The sequence below is a fragment of the Rhododendron vialii genome, chromosome 12a, assembly GCF_030253575.1.
Source record: "Rhododendron vialii isolate Sample 1 chromosome 12a, ASM3025357v1".
In the NCBI taxonomy this organism is placed as follows: Eukaryota; Viridiplantae; Streptophyta; class Magnoliopsida; order Ericales; family Ericaceae; genus Rhododendron; species Rhododendron vialii.
In genome coordinates, this window is record NC_080568.1 from 9,772,542 (window position 1) to 9,797,844 (window position 25,303).

The window sequence follows — 25,303 nt, forward strand, 5'->3', positions numbered from 1 at the left end:
GTCAAAAATTAATTATGACCCTTTAGAATAAAATGGTCAGAGAAATAAGATCTTTGCATCGGTTTAAACGGATTGAAAATTCGAACACTTAATTTTTTAACTATATTTTTTAATATATATAAATGGTCTATACATGATTGAAAAATTAATTGCTCCAATTTTTAATTCGTTGGAACTGATGTAAAAATCTTATTTCTCTGATCATTTTATTCTAAAGGGTTATAATTAATTTTTGGCTCTAAGGCTCTCGTTAGTTAGCCCTAAGAAATATTTGATTATACGACTTTCTTAAAGCTGACTAACGAAAGCTTTAGAGTCAAAAATTAATTATGAGCCTTTAGAATAAAATGATCAGAGAAAAAAGATCTTCGCACCGGTTTAAACGGATTGAAAATTAGAGCACCTAATTTTGTAATATATAAACGGTCTATACATGGTTGAAAAATTAATTACTCCAATTTTTAATTCGTTTGAACCGATATGAAGATTTTATTTCTCTGATCATTTTATTCTAAATGATTATAAATAATTTTTGACTCTAAGGCTCTCATTAGTTAGCTCTAAGAGATATTTGATTCTATGACTTTCTTAGGGCTGACTAACGAGAACTTTAGAGTTAAAATTTAATTATGATTTTTTAGGATAAAATGATCAGAAAAATACTGGTTCAAACAAATAAAAAATTGAAGTACTTGACTTTTTTTGCCATTTGGTTTTAGACGGAGGGGTGACGGCAGATGTTGAATTAATGAGTTTTTAGAAAGTTCATATGTTTATATAAAATTTAAGAAAGATCAAATATTTAAGGCGCTGCTATTCACAGCCCTTTATTTTCTCCCATAGCCCACTACATTTCGGTAAATGGTTATTGAAAATCATAAATAATATTTCGGTAAATAGCTGTTGAAAACAAGATTATATTTCAGTAACTAAATGTCGAAAATATATTCAACTTTCGGTAAACAACTGCCGAACATAGATTTTTGGTAAATAGCTATTGAAAAAATATTATATTTCGGTAATTGGATGCTGAAAATATATCTAAATTTCAGTAACTAACTGTCGAGTATAATTGAAAATTTTTAACAGGCTACGGGAGAAAATAAAGGATTGCGAATAGCGGCGCCCAATATTTATTTGTAATTTGTGTAAAAGATCAGTCCCTGCGTAAAATTTTGTAATCAATTTTGCTTCCCCAAATGGGTTTTTCTCTCTCCTCACCCCTCTCACTGGAGTTGCTCTGCTAAAACCCTTGCTGGGTTTAGACAAAAACCCAATCTTGGAGCTCTCTCCCATGGCATCTCTGTCCTTCTCGCAGTTCCTCTCACTGCCCAGGTCCCTTCTCTTCCCCCACTTATCTTTAGTGCTATATATGTGGCACATATAGTCCTATGCACAACACACTCAGTATATGCACCGCTTTATCAATAGCAGAGATATGAGCTCCAATTTCCATATCTTCTCACTCTGAGCTTTATCAACCCACACATAATTCTCTCTCTCTCTCTCTCTCTCTCTCTCTCTCTCTCTCTCTCTCTCCAAATGTATTACCATGTGTGTGTGTGTGTATAAGACACCTAAATTGTTTGAGAATTAAGGGTAGGGAAACAGCCTGAGCTAGTCAGAATGTGGAATTAGGCATCATAAATGTTGAAACTTTACTGGGTTTGCTTAGCTGGTGATTCAATGAACTTTAGAGCAACTTTGGGATTGAGGGAATTGATAAGAAGAATGAGATTCTCTTTGAATGGCTCCCCTTACTTATTAGACCCTTTCTCACAATCCAATGGGCGGCAGTTGGATGAGGGGTTCGAAGAGGAACTTGTAAAGGAAAAAGAAAACAATGTTTGAGCTTTTCCCACATGATTTACTACTCACGTCCTAAGAAGATTGTCTGGTACCCAAAACAAGAATTCAAAAGAATGCTTTTTCCAAAAAAAAAAATATTTGAACTTTTTTTTGCAAGGTACTAGGTATCAATGAGTTCTTCCTAATTGCGAAGAATGTTTAATTTTTTTTGACAAAAGTCAAGATTTCCTAGTAATTGTTACCTCCAAAACAGTATGAGAGGCCTCTCTACTCATGTGGATTAGTATTGGGTTGGATGTTTTCACACAGTATCAAAGATAGGCTTTATGAGGTTTTTCGACAAGACTCTTTATATTTATTCTGCCTTTTGTTTGTACCCTAAGTGCACTTTGTTTCGTCGCAGTCCATAGGATCTAAATTCTTTGTTTATCTCTCCACGCGTGAGTTGGTGGTCACAAGTGCAGGGGAGTTTCAGAGCTCTAAAACTGTTAAATGGGCCTAGACAATCTATTTTACTCATTGAGATGTAGTTTTGAGTTGGAGACTTGAACCATAGGTTAGTGAAAGAATGAATTTAGCATTATCAATTCATATTTGCCTTGCCGCCATAAAAACCTCCACAAATCCTTGATCCAAACACAGCCTTAGGGTAAGAAGTAAAAACCCAGCTGTTAAAGACCCCCTTTTCTTGTTCCAATTAGCAGGTGGCACTCAAATTGGTTATTTTCCCCATCGACAAATGTAGAGAAACATCAGGATCCCATACGGTGGAATAGATGCTGTGTTGTGGCAGTTTCTAAGAAAAAAGTTGCAGACTCTTTAGCGAATGAGGGATCAAACGAAGAAGGAATTGTCATGGAAAAGAAGACATCTAGAACATCTAAACGCGCACCTGCTAGAACTAGGAAGAAGGTAATAGCTGATAGTCCAGAGGATGAAGTTGTGTCCGCAGTGGATAATGGTGTCATAGATGAGGAAGTCAATAATCCTGCAGCTTCAGGAGAAGATTTCAAGAAAACGAGAAGAAAAACTCGAAGTAAAGGTACAATTCTATGAAGTTGGGATTTTGCCTTGTCATGCATAAAGTGTGTTCAATGCTCATTCCTTGTGTTAGGCACCTTGTAAATTCTTTGCTTAAATATTGCAAAATCTGCTACTTCTTGACTCACAGCTGAATCTACTTCAAGCGGGAATGTGAAGAAAGAAGTTGTAGAAATGGCAACAAGGGCAAGGAGGACCAAGAAACAAATTGATGATATGGAAGACGAAAGTAGTGATATAGAACTTGGTGATAGGGAGAGGGATTCATGGGTTGTAAATATAGAGGATGAACAGATTGAAGACTTAGTACTTCAGAAAGATGGGGAACATGATATTAAGGGTGGATGTTCTCCTCTAGTCTGTTGCTTCGGTGCTACTCAACATCTCTTTCTGCCCTCAGGAAGGAAAGCCAATAGACTTGTAGACTATGAAATTCAGGAAAGGTTAAAAGATGCTTTATGGATCCCTGAAAATTTTGTACGGGCGCCTGGGGGATGTGCAAGTGATGTTGCTGTGGCTCTTGCGCGGTTGGGGAGTAAAGTTGCCTTCATGGGAAAAATTGGGGATGATGACTATGGTCAGGCCTTCATAAATTACTTGAACGTTCACAACGTTCAAACCCGATCCATTTGCATTGACGGCAAAAGAGTTACAGCAGCATCACGGATGAAAATTGGCAAGAGGGGTGGCTTAAAAACAACTTGCATCAAACCTTGTGCAGAGGATTCTTTATCAAGGTCTGAGATCAATATTGATGTGTTGAGGGAGGTAAGATATTCTCCATTATTATGGGTAGAGATTCTTGTTTCTTTGGGTTCTTTTCCAAAGTTGGTTTTTGAACTGTGATAGTTTACTCTTTGTTGGTTTAATCTCTATTGCCATTGTCGATGTTAGCCACTGTCAACAACACGAGACATTTTGATTCGGCTATACTAGTATGACAGCACCTCCTGTGTTTTCCACGTATTTGTTCATCGGTCACAATGTAGATTCTTGGTTAGTTTGACAGCACCTCCTGTATTTTCCATGCAATTGTTGATTGGTTAAAATGTAGATTCTTAGCTTCTTCCTGCATATGATTATAAGCCTCAAGAAAGATTCAACTATGAGAACATTAATGTTCACTTTCTCTCATTGTTGAACATTGATGTTAATGATTTGAGAGGAACTATGCTATGGATACTGGACTTTGTAATTTTAATTTTTGGCATTAGTGGTGGTGACTGGTGACTTTCTCAAGATGTCTGTGTCAGCTATTTAATATTCGACTAGTACTATCGATTTCTGAATTTGATCAATGTCTAATGCAGGCAGGGATGTTTTACTTCAACACATTCTCCCTGCTTGACCGGAACATGAGATCAACCACGGTGCAAGCCATCAGTATTGCAAAGAAATTAGGAGGGGTCATATTTTACGATCTTAACCTTCCATTGCCCTTGTGGCGGTCTTGTGAAGAAACCAAAATGTTCATACAGCAAGCATGGAATCTTGCAGATGTCATTGAGGTTACGAAGCAAGAGCTAGAGTTTCTATGTGGAATCAAGCCCTCTGAGGATTTTGACACTAGAAATAATGACAAGTCTAAGTTTGTGCATTATAGCCCAGAAGTATTTGATCAACTGTGGCATGAAAATCTGAAGGTTTTGTTTGTGACAAATGGGACTTCTAAGATACACTACTACACCAAGGAGCACAATGGAGCAATTGTCGGATGGGAGGAACCACCTATTTCCCCTTTCACTCACAATATGGCGGCTGCTGGAGATGGCATTGTTGCCGGTAATTTTTAGAATCTTATTTACGTTTGCTTTGTTCCTTTAATCACTGGAGAGCGGACTTCTTGTGAGGTCATTGATCACCCCTATTACGGAGTCCCTTAAGCTCTAAAACTGCGGGGAAGCCAATGCATATATACACCTATTAGTTTGCGTTGGGGGTAAAAACTTATTTGGAATCAACTGCCCCAAATGGTTTATATCGTTCTATTCGCAGCTCATCATTGATTTCACCTAATCCGGCACAGGTGATTTGCCTTTATGTAGCTTTTCCAAGTTACACATAGTCGATCATCAAGAGGATTTCCATTAGCATACTGTCTTAATCGGTGCAACCAATGGCTGTAGAATTTGAGTCGATTTAATACTTTTACGTTTAAGTTCTGTATGATCTGTTTACCTGCATGTCCATTCATGTATTTCGACTTTCGGAAAGACCAGATGTTCTTTTCTACCTTTTCTCACTTCTGGTTGACTGAATATGTGCAGTGCAGTAGTGGCAGTTCAAAAAATTATGTGCGGTAGTAGAATATCCTATTACCTACTTATCAATAAATAAACTACTTCTCAAGCCTCGTTAAAACTTTATTAATAAGAGGTGCCTAATAAAAGTGATATGCTACTCACATTGTTTTGTGGGTTTCCAAGGAAGATATGAGGAAAAATCAGGCCTACTTGTGGAAAAAAGTGCTTCCTAGCTATAGTATTTACTAGCACCTTAGAGGAAAAACAGTAAGGGTTACGCTCGAAAGGATCTTATGCAACAACAGACATGCAGAAAGATACACTTGAAAAAGATTATTCATGGGAATTTATCTAATTCTTCCAATTCAATCCAAAATGTATTAATGCCCAATTAATCGAGATTGCCACCCTGTAGTGATTTTATTTTGCTCTTAATGGTTGCCCCTTGTATTGGATTTTCTAACTGGGCAAAAAAATAGGTTGGTTGAACAAGATTCTCCCCTGCTGGATAAATACATTTCCACCTGACCCTACTTCCATGAAATCTTTTCCGATTCAAGCTTCCATTATAGTCTTGGAGAGTGAAACATTTAATACTCCGCTATGAGCAAAGTTTATCATTGTGGAGGATGTTTGTTCAAGTATTTAGTAATGGTTTTTGTATTTTAGGAGTTTGCGAGTAATATAGTGAATCCTTTTACCTTGTGCATTGAATTTTGATCGGTGACAACGTATCGGTGTTATGAAGAGTACAGTCAAAGATACATGTCTAAGCTAATGAAATTTTGGTTGTTATCGTAATTACTCTAGCAGCATTCACTCAACTAAGGAAAATGTGTACATTCATGGACTTTTTTGATCGTCACATACATTCATGGACTTAGATATGTTCATATGAACTCATCCTTCTTATTAATATTCCAGTTTGCACAAATATTTTCTCTCAACTCTGGAATTGATTCCGTGTGCTAATTTTGCATTGCCGCATCTGTGCAGGTCTAATGAGAATGTTGACCAATCAGCCACATCTCATCACCGACAAAGAATACTTGGGAGAGACTATCAAGTATGCTGTTAACTGTGGAGTGGTGGAACAATGGCTGCTGACTCGGAATGTTGGATACCCTCCCAAAGAAGGTATGGAAGTCAAGCCCAATGCTTATGGTATACGGTCGATTACTGAGGAGGAATACCGCACACTCGTGCCTGATCCAAATTGGTTAGACTCGACGGAAGAGATGATTCTTCGCAAACTCGAACCTGTGAGTTGATCAAACTTGGCAAATTTAATGTGTTTTATGCCTTTGTAAAGTAAACTGGCTTTGTGTCGTGTTATTTGTGTAACTTGAAAAACACCACTTTTGCAACATGTAACGCCCTATGTAGACTTTCAACCTCGAACGAGTGTCACAATCTCCCCGCCTTTATCCGAGTGATGTGGTATGGACCCGGTGGATGCTCCCCAATGGATTGGTCCTATGCTCATTTGAGCAGAACCTTCGGGGATTGGACTACTATAGGTAGTATCAGATCAATCTGTGTAGACGACTGTGTGGGCTTGAGAAAGTAGCCTTGCCGCGACTGCAAGTCTGATGTAAAGACAAGGGAAAAGACCAGGTTAAGCTGTAGTGACTCTGGCCGCTCGGGAAAAGACTCAAATAAAGTTGTGGTGGGGTGCTTGTAGCACCCGTCCCTTATCAGAAGTCTACATGGGTGAACTTGGGTATATGAGAAACCACGTAAGTTACTACTATTAACTTAGGCTTAAGTATTTTTTACTGTAAAGTTAGGCTCCAACAAGTTACTGGCCAGTGGTCTATATAGGGCGTTACGCCTCTGAACTGCAATCATTCTCGACTTATGTAGTTAGAATTAAGAAATAGTTCCTTGTTCTGTAGTGCACATTTTCACATACCAGAATCTTTTCATCCCCAGCAATGCAGAAAACTTGGGTGTTTGCTAGATATGGACAGGTAAGACTATACATAAAGAGGCAGTTGTGAGGTTAACTGTTCGCAACTTTCGTCCAGGTTACTGTTTAGATTTTCGTCCATTGTAGAATTACCTTCCTATCCTTTGTTATTCATCAATTGCTATGGTTGAAGCGGTCTCACCACCAAAATCGGATCCTCCTTTCTAACCTTCCACAGTTTTAGCCCTTCCCTCTCTCTTTGCCCTCTCCTGTTGGAAAACGCTAACCCCGACTCCTCTCCACGTGTTACACATCTCCCCCTCAGTCACAAGAAACCAAAACTTTTCTCTCCACCATCACTTCCAAATCAGATAGAAGGAGCTTTGGGTGGGTCCCAACCAACTCCAATTTGAATTGGTTTCAAGGTACTTCCATATTGATTGCTTTGCGTACTTGAAGTTTTAGGGGTCTTTTTGGGTAAAAGTCTGTGGATAGAGCATTGAATAATGGCTGGGTCTCTCGGTTTGCAACTATTCTTGATGAAATCGAGTTAGAGCACTCTGCACAAGTGTTTGTATGATAAATTGAGTAATATAGTAGAAGAATTCTCTGTTTAGATCAAGTGTGTTTCACTGTTATTCGTGAAAGATGGTTTTTGACACAGTTAGCTACCGGTCAGGTCTTTATATATGAGTGTTTTGTCGGGTTTTTAACATGGGTAATTAACGGGTGCATTTGTTGCAGCAACGGAAAATTAGGACTTGATGATGGCGTCAAAACTCGACAAAGTCTACGTTCTATTTTTCTCCTTAAACTTTTTTCTCTATTTAAAAAAAAAAAAATCCATTCATAGTCAAGATTTACCCAGATTGTTCGTCACGGAATAATTACCCAGATTTTCCCCAAATCGAGAGAGGCATTTACGATGGGTCTGTTTGGGAGTCCTTGTGAGTGAGCTCCTCGTTTCTCTGAATCATGCTCCTTTTGATGTTCTTCTCTGCTGTTTTCAAGCACGATTTGTTTGGTTAGTCCTTTTTAGGGTTCATTTATGCGGATTACATTTTATGTATTTGAGTTGACAGTGGAGTTGCTCTCCAGTTATTTTGGTTGTTCTTCATTCCACCTAATTAGATTCTTCAATGAATGATGTTTTCAGTCTTGGACCGATGCGGAAATAGCTGCCGAACTTAAACATCTTAGAGAAGGTGACACGCGCGACTTGAAAGAGGTGAGTAATTCCCTAATGCAAGCGAGTGTATGTTTACTTATGTACAATATATAGGAGATAGATTTTGAGATGCCTCATTTAGAATATTGTTTACAATCTTTTATTAGATGTGTCGAATTATTGGCGATATATTAAGTTGTGTTACCTACGAACTAGCAAAGACTTGCTGCCAACAAGCACAACAATTTGAGCAAATTGCCAAAATGCAAAAGGGATAATAGATTGGCCAGACTGATGTCTATCTACAGAAAAACAAAGAACTTCAGCACAAATCTAGCTTCATTCACATTGCAGCTGCTTGATTTTACGGACTGAGAAAATGTTAGTTCTTTTGATCTAATTCTACTTATAAATACATTGCAGGCCTCAAAATTGCAAAGAAGTAGAGGAAAATGAAAGAAACTCCAAGAGGCGAGAAGCTTACGCTAGGAGGAGGAGCAAAGAAGTACGAAAGAAACACGAAGAGACGAGAAGCTTACGCTAGGAAGAACCTGTGTTTGATTCCTAGGGTAATAAGCTTAGGTGCATGGTTTGTTACTAAACGATGAACGGTGATTAATTGTATTCGGTCCTCCGGGGTTCCCTTTTCCCACTTCTTTCTTTAAGCGTGACAGGCGGTGTGTACAAGGCCTGGGAACGAATTCACCTGTCGAATTACAAATTGTATCCGACAGACAGTCGACACAATGCTTCACTTGACTTACCGACCTTCCCAATCACTCAAATTACATCAGAAAACAAATCTTTAACTTGTCATGGCACTGCTCTCTCATGTCCATTGCTGCCTATCCAAATGCTGGAGTACACACCACCATCACAGGTTGCTCATGTTGCCTGTGCTTGCAAACTGTGTATGCAAAGACAACTTAAAAAGAGTTTACGAATAGAATCATCTCATGCGATACGGTATCCACAACATGGATGCTTATATTTTGGTTGCCTTGCGAACTTATCTCGTCGTAGTACTATTTAGTTTTTACCATAACAATTCCTTTTCCATCCCTTACGCCCTCGTTTTCATTTACGATACAAACTTCATGCATTGAGCCGATTGCTATAGCCGCGGCCCCTTGCCCGCAGGCTGCCTTACTAGTATACGGTGGAATTTACAGAAGGCTTTCTTTGGATTTTTTGTACCGATAGATATTGAAAAAAATAGCCACTATTTAATTTTAATTTTTTTTTATTATTTCTGCATCCTATTGGTTGGGCACACCATCGGCATTTTTTCCCCTCCGGCCGGTAGAACAAAAGGTGGATTGGGTAAAATTATTCTTTAAGACAGTTATAGTGTTCTTGCTGTTTACTGAATTTTTTCAACATCTCGTCAAATTTTTTAGATCGATTATTTGATCCAAACAAGAGGAATAAAAAGAGTACAAAAGTATCTACCGAAGCTGAAAAAAGTACAAAAAGGCTCGATTTGTTTACTTTTTTGTAGTCTCTAAATAGAACCATTTATATTTGGTGGTAATTTTTAATTTTTCACCCCTCGACAGGACGAATATCTAATATAGGACTTTGTTTGGTAAGTTGCCAGTTTTTTGTTTTTCATTTATGAAAAACAAAAAATATGTTTGGTGACCATAATAGTTTTTGTTTATTTATTTTTTGGGCTACTGAAAGTGCTTTCAAAACAAATGAAAACGCAATTTTTGTGTTTCTAAAATAGAAGTAAACCAATGGAATTGATTATGTATTTTGTAAACAAAATAGTAACACAAATATGTTTATGGTGCCTATTTCAAAAAATATCGAAAAAAAAACTGGAAATAAAAACAAACAGAGCCTAGAAAAGATTAAAAAGACAGTTGAAATAATTTTGTCCAAACGGCTCTAACTACTCAATTGAGAGGAGACAGTTGTTATAATACTAGGAGTACAAATTAAACAATTAGATCCGTGTGTTTATCCAACTTAATGCACTTGTTAACAATAACTTTCCTCAGAGAGATAAGCCACGGTTGGCCTAGTGATCAAGACGTGAGACTTAATGAGTAGAGAGAGATAGAGAGATAAATGAGAGTAATACGTAATTGAGAGAAAATTTATTCAAGACCGTGCGCTGAGAGAAAATCGAAAATCTTGAATCCTAATAAGAACAAGGTCTTAGGGATTTGTTCCCTCCTAAGATCTCAGGTTCGAAATCTTCCACATGCTATCAACTCTTTTAGAGCTAATCCAAATAGAGCTTTGTTCTAGTTTTAATTGGGACCCTCACAAGTATACGGTGGAATTGATCCATCATGATCGAGATGCGTAAGTTGGTCCAAACATGAATTATAAAAAATAAAAAAAAACTTTCCCCATGGAGATGGGGAAACCCAAGCCTATAAATGTTATCCATGGTCCAGATAAGTTGAGTAGGTGAAACAGCTCAACTATATACTTCCATTATTATTTTTTGGTGAGGTGAGGTGATGTCAAGTTTAATGTTGGTGGAGTAATGTCAATCTTTAATCTTGGCATGTCTTTGAAAAGGAGCAAATGTTGACATAAGCATATACAATTATTGGTTCCACAATTGGGGCCAAAACCAAAGTGGTTAGCCTATCAATTTATTAGTATCTCTTTCTTTTGTTGGATTATCATTTCTTATGTTTGTGGAGTTAGATTTTTTTGTATTAACATATTAAAACTTATATTCAATCATGTATAGTTTCTCCAAAACCATTAAAGACACTTTTACATGCAATGTATATGTACTTTTCACGCGCTTTTTAACAGGAATCTATTTTGACGATCCCCTTTTTATTCAAATTCGCTCGTTTTTTTTAGACAAGTAGAAATATAGGATTACTCTTCTCATGTGTTAAAAATAAAATATGAAGGTAAATTGTAAGTTTATATATAAATAAGGACCACAAAACTGCAATTGAATAAAAGAGGAGGCTAAAATTATTTCTCCTAATAATTCTTTACCCACATTATGTCTGACCACCGGGCATATAGTCCTAATGAAATTTTATTTACTTGAATTGCTACATAAACTAATGAAAATTTATTTACTTGAATTGCTACATAAACTATTTATTTGAATGTTCTAAATCAGAATGGTTGTAACACCTTCATAAAAATAAAAATAAAAGAAATCAAAATAGTAGTAAGGTGGATTATTTATTTTTTGGTCAAACAGAAATTCAGTAAGGTGGATTGGTATAGTTATAATCTGAGATAATCTTCAACTAGAATCCATCCTTCACTCTCATTGTCAATCATTGCCCTCACTAATTTCAATAGTTTGAAATGTTTTCGAAAAACGCTTTCATGTTTACGCTCGTTCTTAGACATGCGCATTAGTCATTATGTGAGTTTAGTTATTCAAACCTCTTAATACTAGCTCCACATTAACCGATCCATGTTGACTGTGTGAAGAAGTGAGCGATGGCTCGTGCATAGGCGCGAGACACTTGTTTTGTTTCTTAGTCTTTTCATGTATTGTGTCTCTGTATCTATGTTTTTTTGAAGAAAATCTGTATTTGCCGTATGGCCTGATCTGTATTCGGGGTTATTCTGTAGATGTTATATGGCTTGATTAATTAATATGCTTTTTCCGTTGAAAAAAAAAATACTTGGTGCCTGCCACGTGTGAAACAAGTCCTTATTTTATCTTGAATTTGACTTCTGCTGTAGGTACACAAGGAACATTTTGATTAACACCACCACTGGAAACTGAGCAACATGCCGCAACAAAAGACAAGAAAAATTGCCACTTCAAATTTCCTGAAACTATTGTGTAGAAAGAAAGCAGCTTCTAGAGAGAGAAGCTCTGGAGTAGGTTTCCCCTCCTCCCCTCTTCCTTTTGTTTTCCCCTTTTCCTCCACCTTCCTTCCTCTTCTCCTCTCAATCCTCCATCTCCAGACTTCTCCTCTCTTCCGGTTTTCTTTCTACGCTTGTGGTTATGAGGTGGTTGAGACTCTCCCCTTAGGGAGCTGAGACCTCCCACTCTCCCCATCATTTTTGGACTCAGGAGTTAGATCATCTGGAGTTCTAGGTCTGTTTACTTGGAACCAGTGTACCGTCGACAAAGACGGCATCTATGGTGGCTTTCGCCTTCAGTCTGCGATGAGACGAGTTCGAGTTGGTGCAACAGGTCATCCAGGAGGGTCTGTTCTGTGTTTGTGTTCATAACTAACCTCTCAACTTCGACCTCTCCAACCCCTCTTCACGAGTGTGTTCAACAGGTCCGGGTCCAGCGTCATGATTTCAGGAAGCTTTTCTTTCTTAGTTTTGTTGTTTTTAGTTGTTATTTCTGTATTTTCGGACCGGTAATATCCATTTTATTGTCCTGCTTATATATAATATATAATATCTGCATTTTCTAGCTGGTTAAATTTTTTTTTTTTCTTCCAGAAACTGAATTTTACAATATGGACAAAAGAGGGGGAAAAAAAACCCGACTTTTAAACCCCACATTCTTGCTTTCCTACAGATTGATTTGACCAGTCATACCAATCTAAAACCAAAAACAGAGGAGGATTCCAAGATAAGCCCAAACTTGTCAACCTCTTCTAACAAAACAAGACAAAGGTATAGCCACACTTTCCCCCTATCCCAACACAATAGATAAAACGAGGACAAACAACCAAAACCTACATAAGAAACCCAGAAAAGGAAAAAGAACCAAGTACAAACATACACTAGGATTGAGAAAACTGAGAAAAATTGTCAAGTTCTGAGGCAGCTGACTTGTCCAAAAACCACACCAACTTCCCATTACTAGGCCGAACCATCCTCGCTGGCAACAATGGGCAGTTAGGCCCCACATTATCGATCGCCAAGTGTACAGCCTCTGATTTTCCGATTCCAGTCACGACCGCGGCCACGTTGGACGCCGAGTTGAGGACAGGCATGGTGAAAGTGATTCGCTCGGGCGGGGGCTTGGGGGAGTCGGTGATGAAAGTAACCCACTCGTCGTTCTCGTTGAGAGCGGAGTGGTTGGGGAACAATGAAGCAACATGTCCATCAGGACCCATTCCGAGGATTATGAGGTCGAATTTCGGGCAGTCATTGATCTCTGACACGCTGATCACACGGGTTCTGACGAGCTGCCTGATGACGAATTCGTAGTCCTCGGCGGCTTGTTCTGCTGATGCTGAGTCGTTGATGGAGTGGATATGGTTCGGAATGATGGGAACCTGAATGCATAGCTCTATGAGCACATTGATACAAAGATAATGAATGCACTGTTCAAAGCTGTGGAATGAGAGATGGCTAAAACTGGGACATTTTATTCCTATCAATAATTCAATCACAAGTGGAGGGAACATAAGGCATCAATAAAATAGGATATTCACTTCTTCTTTTTCCTTTTGACAAGTGACTAATAAATATGAAAATTTTGAAAGACCAGACATGCAGAGCGTAATGGAGGTCATGATTTTCTCAATTCCAAGCTTCATCCAACGCTTAATCAATTATAGAAACAGAGAACCTGTAATCCTAGGTGATTAATTGGTGGTTTCGGTTTATTCCTGTAGTATGCGATTAAATCGCTTGTAATGTCTTAGGCCTTCGAATGGAATTTGTCATGTTCAGAGAAAAACTTCATCCATAGCAAAAGCATTTCGCACGATGACCTAACCACAAACATAGATTCGGATATCTTTCAACAAATTGCCAGATTCATAGCATGGAAATGTACATGAAACATGGATGTCAGCAAGACTTTTTCTTTTTTTCAAACACTGATTTTAGAGGTGTTTCCACTGGGATTAGTAAAAGGGCATTGGGGCAATAGCATTGCATAGGGTTAGATGGACACTATCAGTTGAACCTAAAATATCTGAAGGTCAACAACAATTGTGTCGTACCGATGAGACATGCAGACTAGAGTAAGGAATTCAATGACAAAAATAATTTGACCAATGTCATTCTTCTCTGGCAAACTGTTATCTTTCCATCAAAAAGAAGCAATTCAAACACAAATTAGCAAATACAAGATTAGGTCTCCCTGATTTCCATAGCGCAGGATTCATTTCAAGATTAGATTTTTATTTAGCGTCTGTGATCTCTCTACTACAATTCCTCCAAGAACTTTTAGAAATATTCCACTACTTTTCCATCTCATCTTTTCCCATGCAAAACTTTAGACCTTTTTAGATATCGTAAATTGTTCTTAAGTAAGAACTGGCAAGCAACAACCATCAAAACAGACGAAAATCATAAGGGAAAGCAGTATACAAAGATAAGTTACCTATGTGGGAAGCAGTGGCCAGAAATTGTTAAAGAAACAGAAGTCGAACGTGATGCATTCGGTAACATTGCCAATGTTGCCGTTTTCTGCTAAAAAAACAAGAAACATGTTTTCTAGCCAAAAAACAAACAATCACCATTTTTTTGTGCAACAAAGCAAATAACATATATGGTATTCACATGTTATTTTCAACCATAATAAAATGAAAAACAAGAAAACATGTTTGGTGGGTTTGTGGAGGAGGAATCACTTGTTTACCAACAGGAAGGGGACATAATGAAGGGAATAAATATCATCCTAAGGCCAAAGCTGTAATCGCTTGCCAGGTGATTTAAGAGAAAATTTCCAACGAACTGCTATAAGACACTGGAATCAAGTATGCATCCAAATAGGTTGTATTGCCAATGTTGACTTTAGAAAAATTAGCATTATCATCAAAAAAATTGAGGTAGTATGACGAAACTAATAACAAGCGTCGTAAGTCCACAAAATATGTAGGAATCTTTCCACATTCTGGTACTTGAAATTTAAGGTATCGGAAGGACATAGAGCTAATAAATAGCTCCAAATTCCCAACAACAAGGTTCCAAATCACACAAGGCACAAAATATTTTGCTAGCAAATGAAGGAAGATAAAATTGAGGAACTCATCAGCAACTTTGTTCTAAAGCACTTTTGTTCCAACTCTCTCAAGAAAACACTGGAATTATATATAAAAATAAGCAAAACATAAAAATTGAATCAAATGAAACTGTTCACGAATGGCTTTCATTAGGTTCCATCCAAAGTCCCATCTTTTAACAGATAAGTCCCCCTAGGGTTGCTCACTGAGTGATCAAGAACATGAAATTTTGCATATAAGGATATATTGGTTACTAGAAAATACCTTTGATAGAAGGCCATCTCTGGCAAGCTTGTAGTTGCTCTCGGCATGACTTTTCGCTACAACGCGCTCATCGGCCCAAAATATGTGCCACTTGCCCCAGTCAACAGTCTTCTTATAAGGAGCTTCACAAAGTCTTCTGCTTTCACTCAAACAGACAAACCAAATGGGAAAATTCATTAAACCACATCAAAGAAGATAATGGATTTGTGTAACCTACTCCAATTGATTGGGACTGGTTTGGTTTGGTCAAGGAAAAACAGAAATGCATTAGGAAAGTTAGTAATGTACCCCATCAAGCCAATGAGAGAACCGCCTGATAAAGCAATGGTAAAAACACCCCTCTCTTTCACCGACGCATCTGATAATTCCGCTATATAGTCAGCCAAATCTGTGCTAAGCTCATCTATACTGTCATGAATCCTCAACTCCCCTCTACCATTATCAGCCCCATAAAGAGCCATGCTTCTTATGAAATCAGAAAAACACAAGAAGAAGAAGATAAAGAGCCATGCTTCATGTGAAATCGGAAGACGAAGAAGAAGGTTCCAGAATAAGTTTACAGAACTAGAACATAAACACAATAGCAGCAATTTCTGTTCTTGTTAATGGCTCTATCATGCAATTTGATATGAAAATATCAGAAAGGAAGTGCAAATGGATCCATGGGATCAAAAATTACAGAACTATACGACAAAGTTGCAATAACATCAATTTTGAAGGTCTGTTTGGAAGTTGTGAAAAGGAATAGAAAGGAAGGGAAAATGTTTCGAGGAAAATGAGTAAGAAAGTTTGGCGAAAAATTTACTATTTCTCCTTCTCTACTTTTCCTCTTTCTTCTCTCTTTCCACTGGTAACCAAACAGGTGAATCCTTCCCATTTCTTTTGCACAACTTCCAAACACACTTGAATGAGAAAAACAGAAAACCTTTGAACATCAATCTCAAACGAAAGTAATGAAACAGGCAGGACAATAAAGGAACTGCATAAGAAGATCATTGAACTGTTTGACAAATATACTAATGCTTCACAATTGAAGAAATAATATCCTAAATAAACCACTGCAACTGTATAAGAAAGAAACAGTTGCAGAAATAAAGGAAACAAATGGCTAAATATGCTGCAGCAATAGACAAAACCCAGATCATAAAACACTCTTAATCCGGCTTAATCCACGTCCCATTTGAGCAATAAGCTAAAAAATTCTAAGAAAAGAAAGCTTGATAAAAAGCATTTAAGATTCCTGAACTGCGTCCAAGAGCAGAATTAATAAATGTCAAGACAGATAAGGAAGGGCTTACAAGGAAGAAGAAGGAAGTGAGGAATTGACGACGAGGTGATTTGGGTACCAATGGAATGTACTATATATACATACATCATTGCACAAAGGGCTGGCCCGGTGGTATTGGCCCGGGACAAAGGAGTTCGCTTGCTCCTAAGCTTTCGTGTTCGATTTTTCTTGCTAGAACTCTCGGACACATTATTCACATGCTAAGCATGTGAAACAGCTACGAAGAGTTATAGTGATTAGTTCAAAATGCGTGCAAGCTAGCGAAGAAAGCCCATTAAACCTACACAATTTATTTTCCGAAAAATCTATGAGTACCGACCATTGGGGGAGGGAAAACGTACCGACGGCCGCCGGCGGGCCGTCTCCGGCCACCGGAAGGCCGATCCGAGCCGTTCAAAAATTCTAAAAAATAAAACCGAGGGGGTCAACGCGGGAATCAAGGGCATCCGAGGTGTTTAGGGTGCTTGATCAAAGCACCCTTTTTTCGTGTATATATGTATGTGTACATATATACACGAAAAAAGGGTGCTTTGATCAAGCACCCTAAACACCTCGGATGCCCTTGATTCCCGCGTTGACCCCCTCGGTTTTATTTTTTAGAATTTTTGAACGGCTCGGATCGGCCGTCCGGTGGCCGGAGACGGCCCGCCGGCGGCCGTCGGTACGTTTTCTCTCCCCGTGGTCGGTACATATAGCAACACTCTTTATTTTCTAACTCAAATAAGCGGGCCAATTTGTAAATACCTTAACTTATTCATAAACTAGATTTTACAAGAACCCTATTAAAGCCAAAACAAAATCCGGTGCCGACAGTGCAAAAGAGTTGATATCACATGTGATGAGTCCTGACAATTACATATACAAACATAATAGAGTATTGTATATACACACAATCTAGGCTAAGTTTTCCAAAAGTGGTAAAAGGGGTTTTTTTTTTTTTTTAAAGAAAAGTAAAGCTCATCAAAGGCCCTTTTAATACTTCAGCATTTTGAGAAACCAAGCCCTAATCCAATTCCACTTTACGTGTTATATCAATCACCAGATGAAGACGAAAAGAATTTTTACCTTCTGGCTTGCACGGGCATCCAATGGTCGTGATAAAATACTCTGCAACTCTCACCTTTTCTTTCCTCTCTCTCTCTCTCTCTCTCTCTCTACAAGGCGGGAGTCGGTAAATGCGGATAAAATTAGATGGAAGTACCCATCTCTATCTTCTTCCTTTTTCGGAGAGAGAAAGGGAAAAAAATTTCTCTGTTTCTGTGGGCATGCGTGCCCGTTTTCGAAATTTTCGGATTTCGAGACGCGAGATGCCCGGGTCGAGGGAGCGCGAGCGGGGAAGCAAGCGCTCGCAAAATACAGAGTCGCCACTCAGGTTTGAAGGTTCGACACCCAAGGAACCGTATTTCGAAGCACTTGCCGCGCTGTTTGATTTGAAAAAGTTAAGGAACCAGTCCGTCATAACCATATCTGGGTTCGGGAGCCAGGTTACGAGAGGGGAAGGGTTTTATGGCACCCCTCTCGCCCAATCCGAAGATCGGTCTCTACTTAGGCATTTGCAAAAATGTTTGTTTGCGATTCTGTTTGATTAATCAATTTTTAGCCAATTAGGGCGGGGGGACAGTTTAAGGGGATTAAAACTGTAACAGTTTGCAAGATGTGAATGATAGCATGGATAAGCAGTTAGTATAGGATGAGAACAGACTGCTGTGGGAGTTTAAACAAACTGGGAGGCCCCTGTTTTGGAGTGACGTGCGTAGGAAGAAACTAGCATGCACTGAGCAAGTCACTGCATGCTGCTTACTCCTGCGCACACAATTCCAAGACAAGCGCGCTCCGGTAAGCTCAAACTCACAGCTCTTATTCTCAAACCATCTGGGCTCTGGAAGGACCAGTGCACACCCAGGACAAACCACGCAGTTTATAGGCAGTATCATATACAGTTTAAAGGTTGTAAAGCCCTACAAATTAATAAAACACCCCATAAACAGTGTGGGGACAAAATAATGTCCTAAAACTAAGCTACCCGTGCAAGGTCACTCACTGGTCAGAGGCATACTATCGCGCGATGGTTTCAGATTGGCGCGCGAGGATGCGCCCTGGCGCACTGTCGCGCGATGAAGTCACTCTGTCGCGCGATGGTGCGCCCTGGCGCACTGTCGCGCGATGGAGCCAGTCCGGCGGGCGATGGTGCGCCCTGGCGCGAGATGGCCGCGCCCTGGCGCAACCAGACCAGTGCTTGGTTTACGCTTTTCTGGGTTCTCCAAAACAGCAGAAACTCATATTGAACTAAGACTAACAGTTTATACTAAGGAAAGCAGTAAACTGATTTTTATCATGCTCAACAGTGATCTATAACATAATAAAGCACAAAACAGTAGGAACCAATCCCCACGCGGACCAGCGAGCACAGACTAGAACAGTCGCGCGCGTGAGTGGGTCCGTCGCGCGCTGATTCGTACCACGACGGTTTTTGAAACCTTGCCAGCTTTAGGACCAGAACTGGTATTGATTACCAGCCTTGGCCCTGCCAGCCCCCCTCAGGGATCAGAACAGAAAACAGAACAAAGGTAAGCTATACCTTCAGTTTTGAGTTTGAAAGGTGTTGAGCTTTGATGTTTGAAGGCTTTATTGTGGAGTTTGAGTGGTAGAAGCAAAGAACAAGCTTTGTTCTTGGAAGGTTGAAGTGTGAAAATGGAGGAAAAACACTAGAGCTTGTGCTTAACCTTTCATTTTTTTTGGAACCCCTTGAATGAAAGACCCATGGGGGTATTTATAGGGATGGATGGAGGTGAATCTGGTTGGTGTAATGAGAGGAGCTCAACCAGTCCACGAGGCTGGTTGAGGTTTGCTTGGTGGCTAAGCAACCCAGCTGATAAAGGTGATGGGGACAGCTTTGACCATCGCGCGATGGTCTGAGTCTGTCGCGCGATGGTGCGCCCTGGCGCATTGTCGCGCGATGGAGTGAGTCAAGAGCGCGATGGTGCGCCCTGGCGCGGGATGGTTGCGCCCTGGCGCACATCAGTAGGGTTTTTGGTTTTTGAAGTGGCTTAGGCTAGGTTAGGTTCAAGGGTTTTTCAAACACTCAAAGCTCAAACACTCGACATACCCGGGGTGTTCTTGATCCATTTCATCATCGGGGAATCAAAAACCGTAAGTAAACTAATCTGGAAGCCCAAATTGGGGTGTCTACAGTTTCTCACTCTCAATTAGTGAAGTAGATCCTCGGATATCTTCTCCCGGTTAATTAGATGAGACTCAAGTAAACGGCACTCCATAGGAAATACTACTACCTCCGTTTGCTTTTTCTTTTTTCTGTTTTTTTCCCCTTGTTCTATCCGATTAATACTCTGTCCTCATTTTTTGTTTCCATTTTTCTATTCTAACAGAATAAAAAATTGTTAATACTTTTTGCGTGCAATATAAATTTTATTAGGCAGATCTCAATTAGTTGTATTAAATAAAGTATTTAAAATCACTTGAAATATTACAGATTATAAAATATAATACTTAATTGAAAAGTGGGACAAACATTCAAAAAAGACTAAAAATTTTGGATGGAGGGAGTAGATGCTACAAGAGCGCCGATATGGGATCTATGTCCACCCGTACACTGTGTGTGCACTCCTTTTTAGATTATTGTGCATAGCGAAGTAGTGGTATGACAATGTATTTATAAACACCCCAATCCGGGCATCCAGATTGCTTTTACTTTATTTTTGGTTTTTGTTTCCTCAATGAAACGGATTAAGAACATCCCGGGAATGATAAGTGGTTGAGCTTTGAGCGTTTTGAAACCCCAATAAACTTTCCAGAACCCTATTAGCATGTGTTGGTTTAGAATCAACGCGCGGATCAAAGTGTTAGGTGTTAGTCAAATGGTCATGATTGCCATTGACCAGCGCGTGATTATTTGGATCCACACAAGCACGTCCACAACCCGCGCTCGTTGTTTAAAGTTGCAGCTGACCTTATACTTTCAATTTCTTGAAGGTTTTTGGAAGATTTTCATTTTTGGAGGGTTTCTATTAATGGGAGGGTGTTTGCCCTATAAATACCCCCCTCACTCTTTCTTCCAAAGGGTTAGAAAAAAAAAAGGTTACAAGCATACAACCATCCAAAACACAACTATCCTTCAACCCTTCAAACACACCAAAACTCAATCATCCATTCAAACCAGAACAAAGGTATAAACACATGCTGCTTCTTGTTCTGATTCCTGTGGGGAGCTGGCAGGGTCAAGGCTAGTAATCAATACCAGTTCTGACCCTAAGACTAGCAAGATTCAAAAATCGTGTGAGCAGGGGACCTGCACGCGTCGGTCCTTAGCTCGTGCGCACTACTCTGTAGCTGCGCGCTTAGATCTGCACGGGGACAGGGACCTTGTTCTTTTATGTTGTTTTCTTTTTAGATTATCACTGTGAGCATGTAAAACCAGTTTACTACTTTCCTATGTTAAAACTGTTAGCCTATATTTCAATACTTCTTTCTGTTCTGTTGGAACACCAACTAGGGTATATATGGTCATGTCCCAGAGCCCCAGTCATGTGAGAACAATTACTGAAAATGGCCTGGATGGGCACGCGTAAGTTACCAACCCACACGTGCAGTTGTTCTTGTTCCAGTGACTTTCCATTGCGTTGCTCTTGCATGGGTGACTTGGCCTTGGACCATTATTTTGTTTCCACACTATTTATGGGGTGTTTTGTTCATTTGTTGGGCTTTTCAGGCTTTAAACTGTGTAGTGTAAACACTATAAACTACTTGGTTTGGTCTTGGGTGTGCACTGATCCTTTCAGAGCCCAGAGGAGGAAAAAAGTAGAGTCTGTGAGAAAAGAAAAACCGCACGTGTGTGTTTGATGTTGGCGCACGCAAGTTGGAATTGCGTGCAGTGGCTTTGACTAGTGCATGTGAGTTCCTTATTGCATACGTCAAATTTGGGACAGTGCACTGGGTTTGCTCTTCTGGACAGAACTTGGTATTTATCCCATTTACTACTTTCGCATCCATGCTATCAATCACATCTTACAAACGTGTTACAGTTTTAATCCCCTTAAATTATTCTCCACTCTTAATTGGCTAAAAAATTGATTAATCAAATAGAATCACAAATATTTTTGGCAAATGCTCAAGTAAAGATCGATCTCTGGATTGGGCGAGAGAGGTGCCTTAAAACCCTTTCTCTCTCATAACTTGGCTCCCGAACCCAGATATGATTATGACGGACTGGTGCCTTCACCTTTTCAAATTAAACAATGCAGCAAGTGTTTCAAGTTCGATTTCTTGGGTGTTGGACCTTCAAACCCAAGTGACGACTCTGAATTTAGTGCTCGTCTGCCAGCGCTCCTAGATCGCCTCCTTTTTAAGGGCATGTTGCCCAAAGTATTTTTAGTCTATTGCTATTTTGGCCATATAAGTTATTTCATCTCCTATTTTACATTTTTCGAAACTGTAATCATTCATATCAAGTTATAAGTGGTCATTAACTGATTTGGATGAAGGAATTATTAGAAGGAAAAATCATATACAAAAAAAAGAGACCACAAAGGGGTAGTGTAGAGACCCGGATAATTTTAATTATTAAAATATTTATTAAATGTCAAGTTGGGAAAATATGGCTTATTTGGTGGTTATTTAAATCAATGATTAAAGTGAAAGAATAGAAGATTTAGGGAGTGTGAGTGTAATATATAGATATAGGGGTATAAAAAGGGGTGTGTGTGATGTAGGAGATCATTTTTTATCTCTATCTCTCCCTCTCTCTCACGCCGACCTCTCTCTCTCTATCGTGTGTGTGTGTGTCTCTCTCTCTCTTTAGCTCTCTCACACAAAACCTCAAGGATCCTTCTTGCTTTCACCTCTAGAACGCAACCCCAGGCTCGTATCGTGTTGGGTGAAGCTGCTTTGTCGCAACCTAACCTCTTGGAAAGGTTCACACCCCAAGCGTAGGGCTAGGTCGTTGAAAGCATAATAACCGGTAAGACCGGAATCGTTCCCATAGAGAAATCTTCTTTAGCGAATTTGGATTAGATGTTGTGTAGAGAGTTGTGGCATTCAAGCGGCCAACTTTGGTTTTCAAATTGAATGACGAAATTTAAACTCGGAATTAAACTAGATTAAAGATGGTTGAGTCAAAAGGATTGATTTACACACGACTTAGCCGTTAAACGGTTTCTTCATCTAACTCAAGAGTGAACCGAAACCGTCCGGATTCCACTAGAAGAATTAAAAGCTGAAGACTGCTAATAACTTAATTCAAAGCTCTAATTCAAATTGAACTCATTTAACGCAAGTGAGAGACGAAAAAGGATCGTTCGCACGCGTAGGATTATCAAGCTTGTAAAACAAGGCGATAAACTTCATTGATCAAAAAAGCCACCAACCCCATGATCAAAACTAGAAATCATGGGTTTAATTCATTCAAAACCTTAAAATTAAGCTAAAGTTAAGAGAAACCATTTAAACGATTAAGTCATAGGGTAAACCTCACCCCATGACCAAACCTTTGAACTACTCACACATAGCAAAAAGACTAGAAAAAGAGTTAAGCATGGAAAACATGATTCACTGATGAAAATGAAAATAAACTAGATTTTATAGAAGATCCAAACCATAGCTACAACATTAATATATGAGAAAACATCAAAACACCTCAACTTACTTGAGTTGTTAAAGATTGAAAGCTTGAAAAACTAAGAACACAACATGGAAATCCTAGAAAGCAAGAAAAAGACTTTAGCCTAAACTAACTATCTATCTATGGCCATTAATGGCTTACAAAGCTATTTATAGACCTTACAAATCAGCCATAAAATGGACCAAAAGGTCCCCAAAATATTCCAAAAATATACTAGAAGTAGAAACTTTTCATACATGAAAAGTTGAAAAAGTTAACAAAAATCTGCACTACGGGCTTTGGTACCAATACCTAAAAAATGAGGTATTGGTACCAACTGAAATGTCTTCCAATTCGGCATGATGGTACCAATACCTAAAAAATGAGGTATTGGTACCTCTGTGCAAAAACTGCAGAACTGAACAGCTTGGTTCACCAAGCCTTCTTGTAGTCCAACGGCCTTCCGATGCTTCATTACATGATCAACGGGACTTAGCGGAGGTGTCCCTAGTGGCCTTGGAGTCTCGGATATCCTCGAGGGCCATCCTCGATGCATTTGCATTACTTCCGAAGCCTTGGCACGCTTCGTGACATTATTGACCATCGGCCATCCACTAAAGCTTCTTGCAACACCGTTAGGCTCCGGTGACAATGACCATATGCCGTCGGGCACTTGAACTCTTGGTGACATTCCGGAATGTCTCTTGGCGTACAAAATCGCCTTTTAGCACGTTTTACCTAAAACACATACAAAAATACCTTACGTGCAATATCGCATAAAAACGACAACATATATGTACAAACACAACATACTAGTGGACTTAAGCACCAAGAATATGCATTATTAGGTGCTTATCACACCCCCTAACGTGAACTTTGCTAGTCCCTAGCAAACTAAAACAAAACGCTTTAACTAAACTGTGCAATCTTCCCAAAACAAAGATACGAAAGCTATGCTCAATAACTACAACTAGGCAAGAGTCCAAAACACCCCTTCAAGTCTGACCATATGCAATCCACGCACAAACATGCCATGAACTAGGACGAACAAGCTATGCCATATTAAAGTAGTCAAGCATGCATGCACCACAACGAGTTTCAACTCCAAAACCCACTAGGATACGCTCTTATTCGACTTTTCACACAATGAGATACAAGATACATTCCATGACAAGCGCTAGCGAGTAAATGCAATAGCTAGAGACAAAAAGCTACGCATGCTATCGAAGGAGCGCTAAGAATGAAAGGAAAGCTAATGATTGACAAGTGTTAAAAGACTAGGAACAAATCATACTTAAAAAGTAATAAATAGCGATTATACATCAAACGGAGTTAATTAGCGTACAAAGGATCGACGGAGGACTTTATTAGTTTATAACGACCTTGGATACAAAGGGAAAGGGACTACAAAAATGTAGTGGCCATATACTTGCACGGTTCATCTACCCTTGGCCACTACCAACCCTAAACTACCTAAGGCATGGCCACATATCGGCCAAACACCAAACAAAGTTACGAAAAAGAAATAAAGAAAAACTACTACTACCGACTCAACAACACATAGTCGTCATCCTCATCCGGCTCCTCATGGTATTGAGCCTCGAGCTCCCCTTTTCCATCGGACTCTTCCTCATCCGGAATGTAAGCTAACCCGGAGGTCACACCAATCCTCTCATCATAGTATTCAACCCTCTTTCAAATATGATTTTGCCTTTTAATATCATTTCTTTGATTTTCTTTGAGGAATAGGGACATTTGAATTGAGATTTGTAGTGAGAGAGATTGAGGGGCCAATTTGAGAGCTTGGGAGAGGGAGATGAAAATTTGGTGCTTTAGCTTTTGTAATGGGAAAGGAGAGATAAGGAATCACGTACAACTTCTCCGCCTTTTTGTATCCCAACCACTTCTATCATATTCACCCCACTCCAAACTTCCTTGAATCTTTGAAAACCATTGACACACAATCCTCCGAACATCCGGTTACCTAGGTTTGAACAATGAAAGAGACTCGGACTATGGTTCAAAATAAGGACGAGGTGATTCTTATGTGGTAAAATCAAGCAAAAATGCCTTGAATCATTTTCTAA

General features: G+C 39.2%; 2 protein-coding genes across 7 annotated transcripts; one reads left to right on the forward strand and one right to left on the reverse strand.

The window, feature by feature from the left end:
- The first annotated feature begins 1,171 nt into the window (after positions 1-1,171).
- LOC131310555 (fructokinase-like 2, chloroplastic) lies at positions 1,172-8,989 on the forward strand. Of its 2 annotated transcripts, none has more exons than XM_058337630.1 (7): positions 1,172-1,335; positions 2,514-2,851; positions 2,981-3,618; positions 4,161-4,632; positions 6,090-6,355; positions 8,162-8,233; positions 8,597-8,989. In XM_058337630.1, exons 1-7 carry the CDS (start codon positions 1,295-1,297, stop codon positions 8,627-8,629), a joined length of 1,860 nt encoding a protein of 619 aa, XP_058193613.1. In that variant the 5' UTR covers positions 1,172-1,294; the 3' UTR covers positions 8,630-8,989. The 2 variants fall into 2 exon arrangements, with proteins under 2 accessions (XP_058193613.1, XP_058193614.1); XM_058337631.1 differs by lacking the exon at positions 1,172-1,335 and adding an exon at positions 2,213-2,365.
- Positions 8,990-12,720: 3,731 nt separating this feature from the next.
- On the reverse strand, positions 12,721-17,815 carry LOC131310557 (probable 6-phosphogluconolactonase 2). 5 transcript variants are annotated; one of them, XM_058337632.1, is made up of 4 exons: positions 17,669-17,815; positions 15,604-15,780; positions 15,316-15,451; positions 12,721-13,371 (listed from the first exon to the last, which is right to left on the reverse strand). In XM_058337632.1, the coding sequence occupies exons 1-4, from the start codon at positions 17,686-17,688 to the stop codon at positions 12,874-12,876; spliced, it is 831 nt and encodes a 276-aa protein (XP_058193615.1). In that variant the 5' UTR covers positions 17,689-17,815; the 3' UTR covers positions 12,721-12,873. The 5 variants fall into 5 exon arrangements, with proteins under 5 accessions (XP_058193615.1, XP_058193616.1, XP_058193618.1 ...); XM_058337633.1 differs by having other exon boundaries at positions 15,604-15,777; positions 17,669-17,703; XM_058337635.1 differs by lacking the exon at positions 17,669-17,815 and adding an exon at positions 16,614-16,762.
- Positions 17,816-25,303: the final 7,488 nt, after the last annotated feature.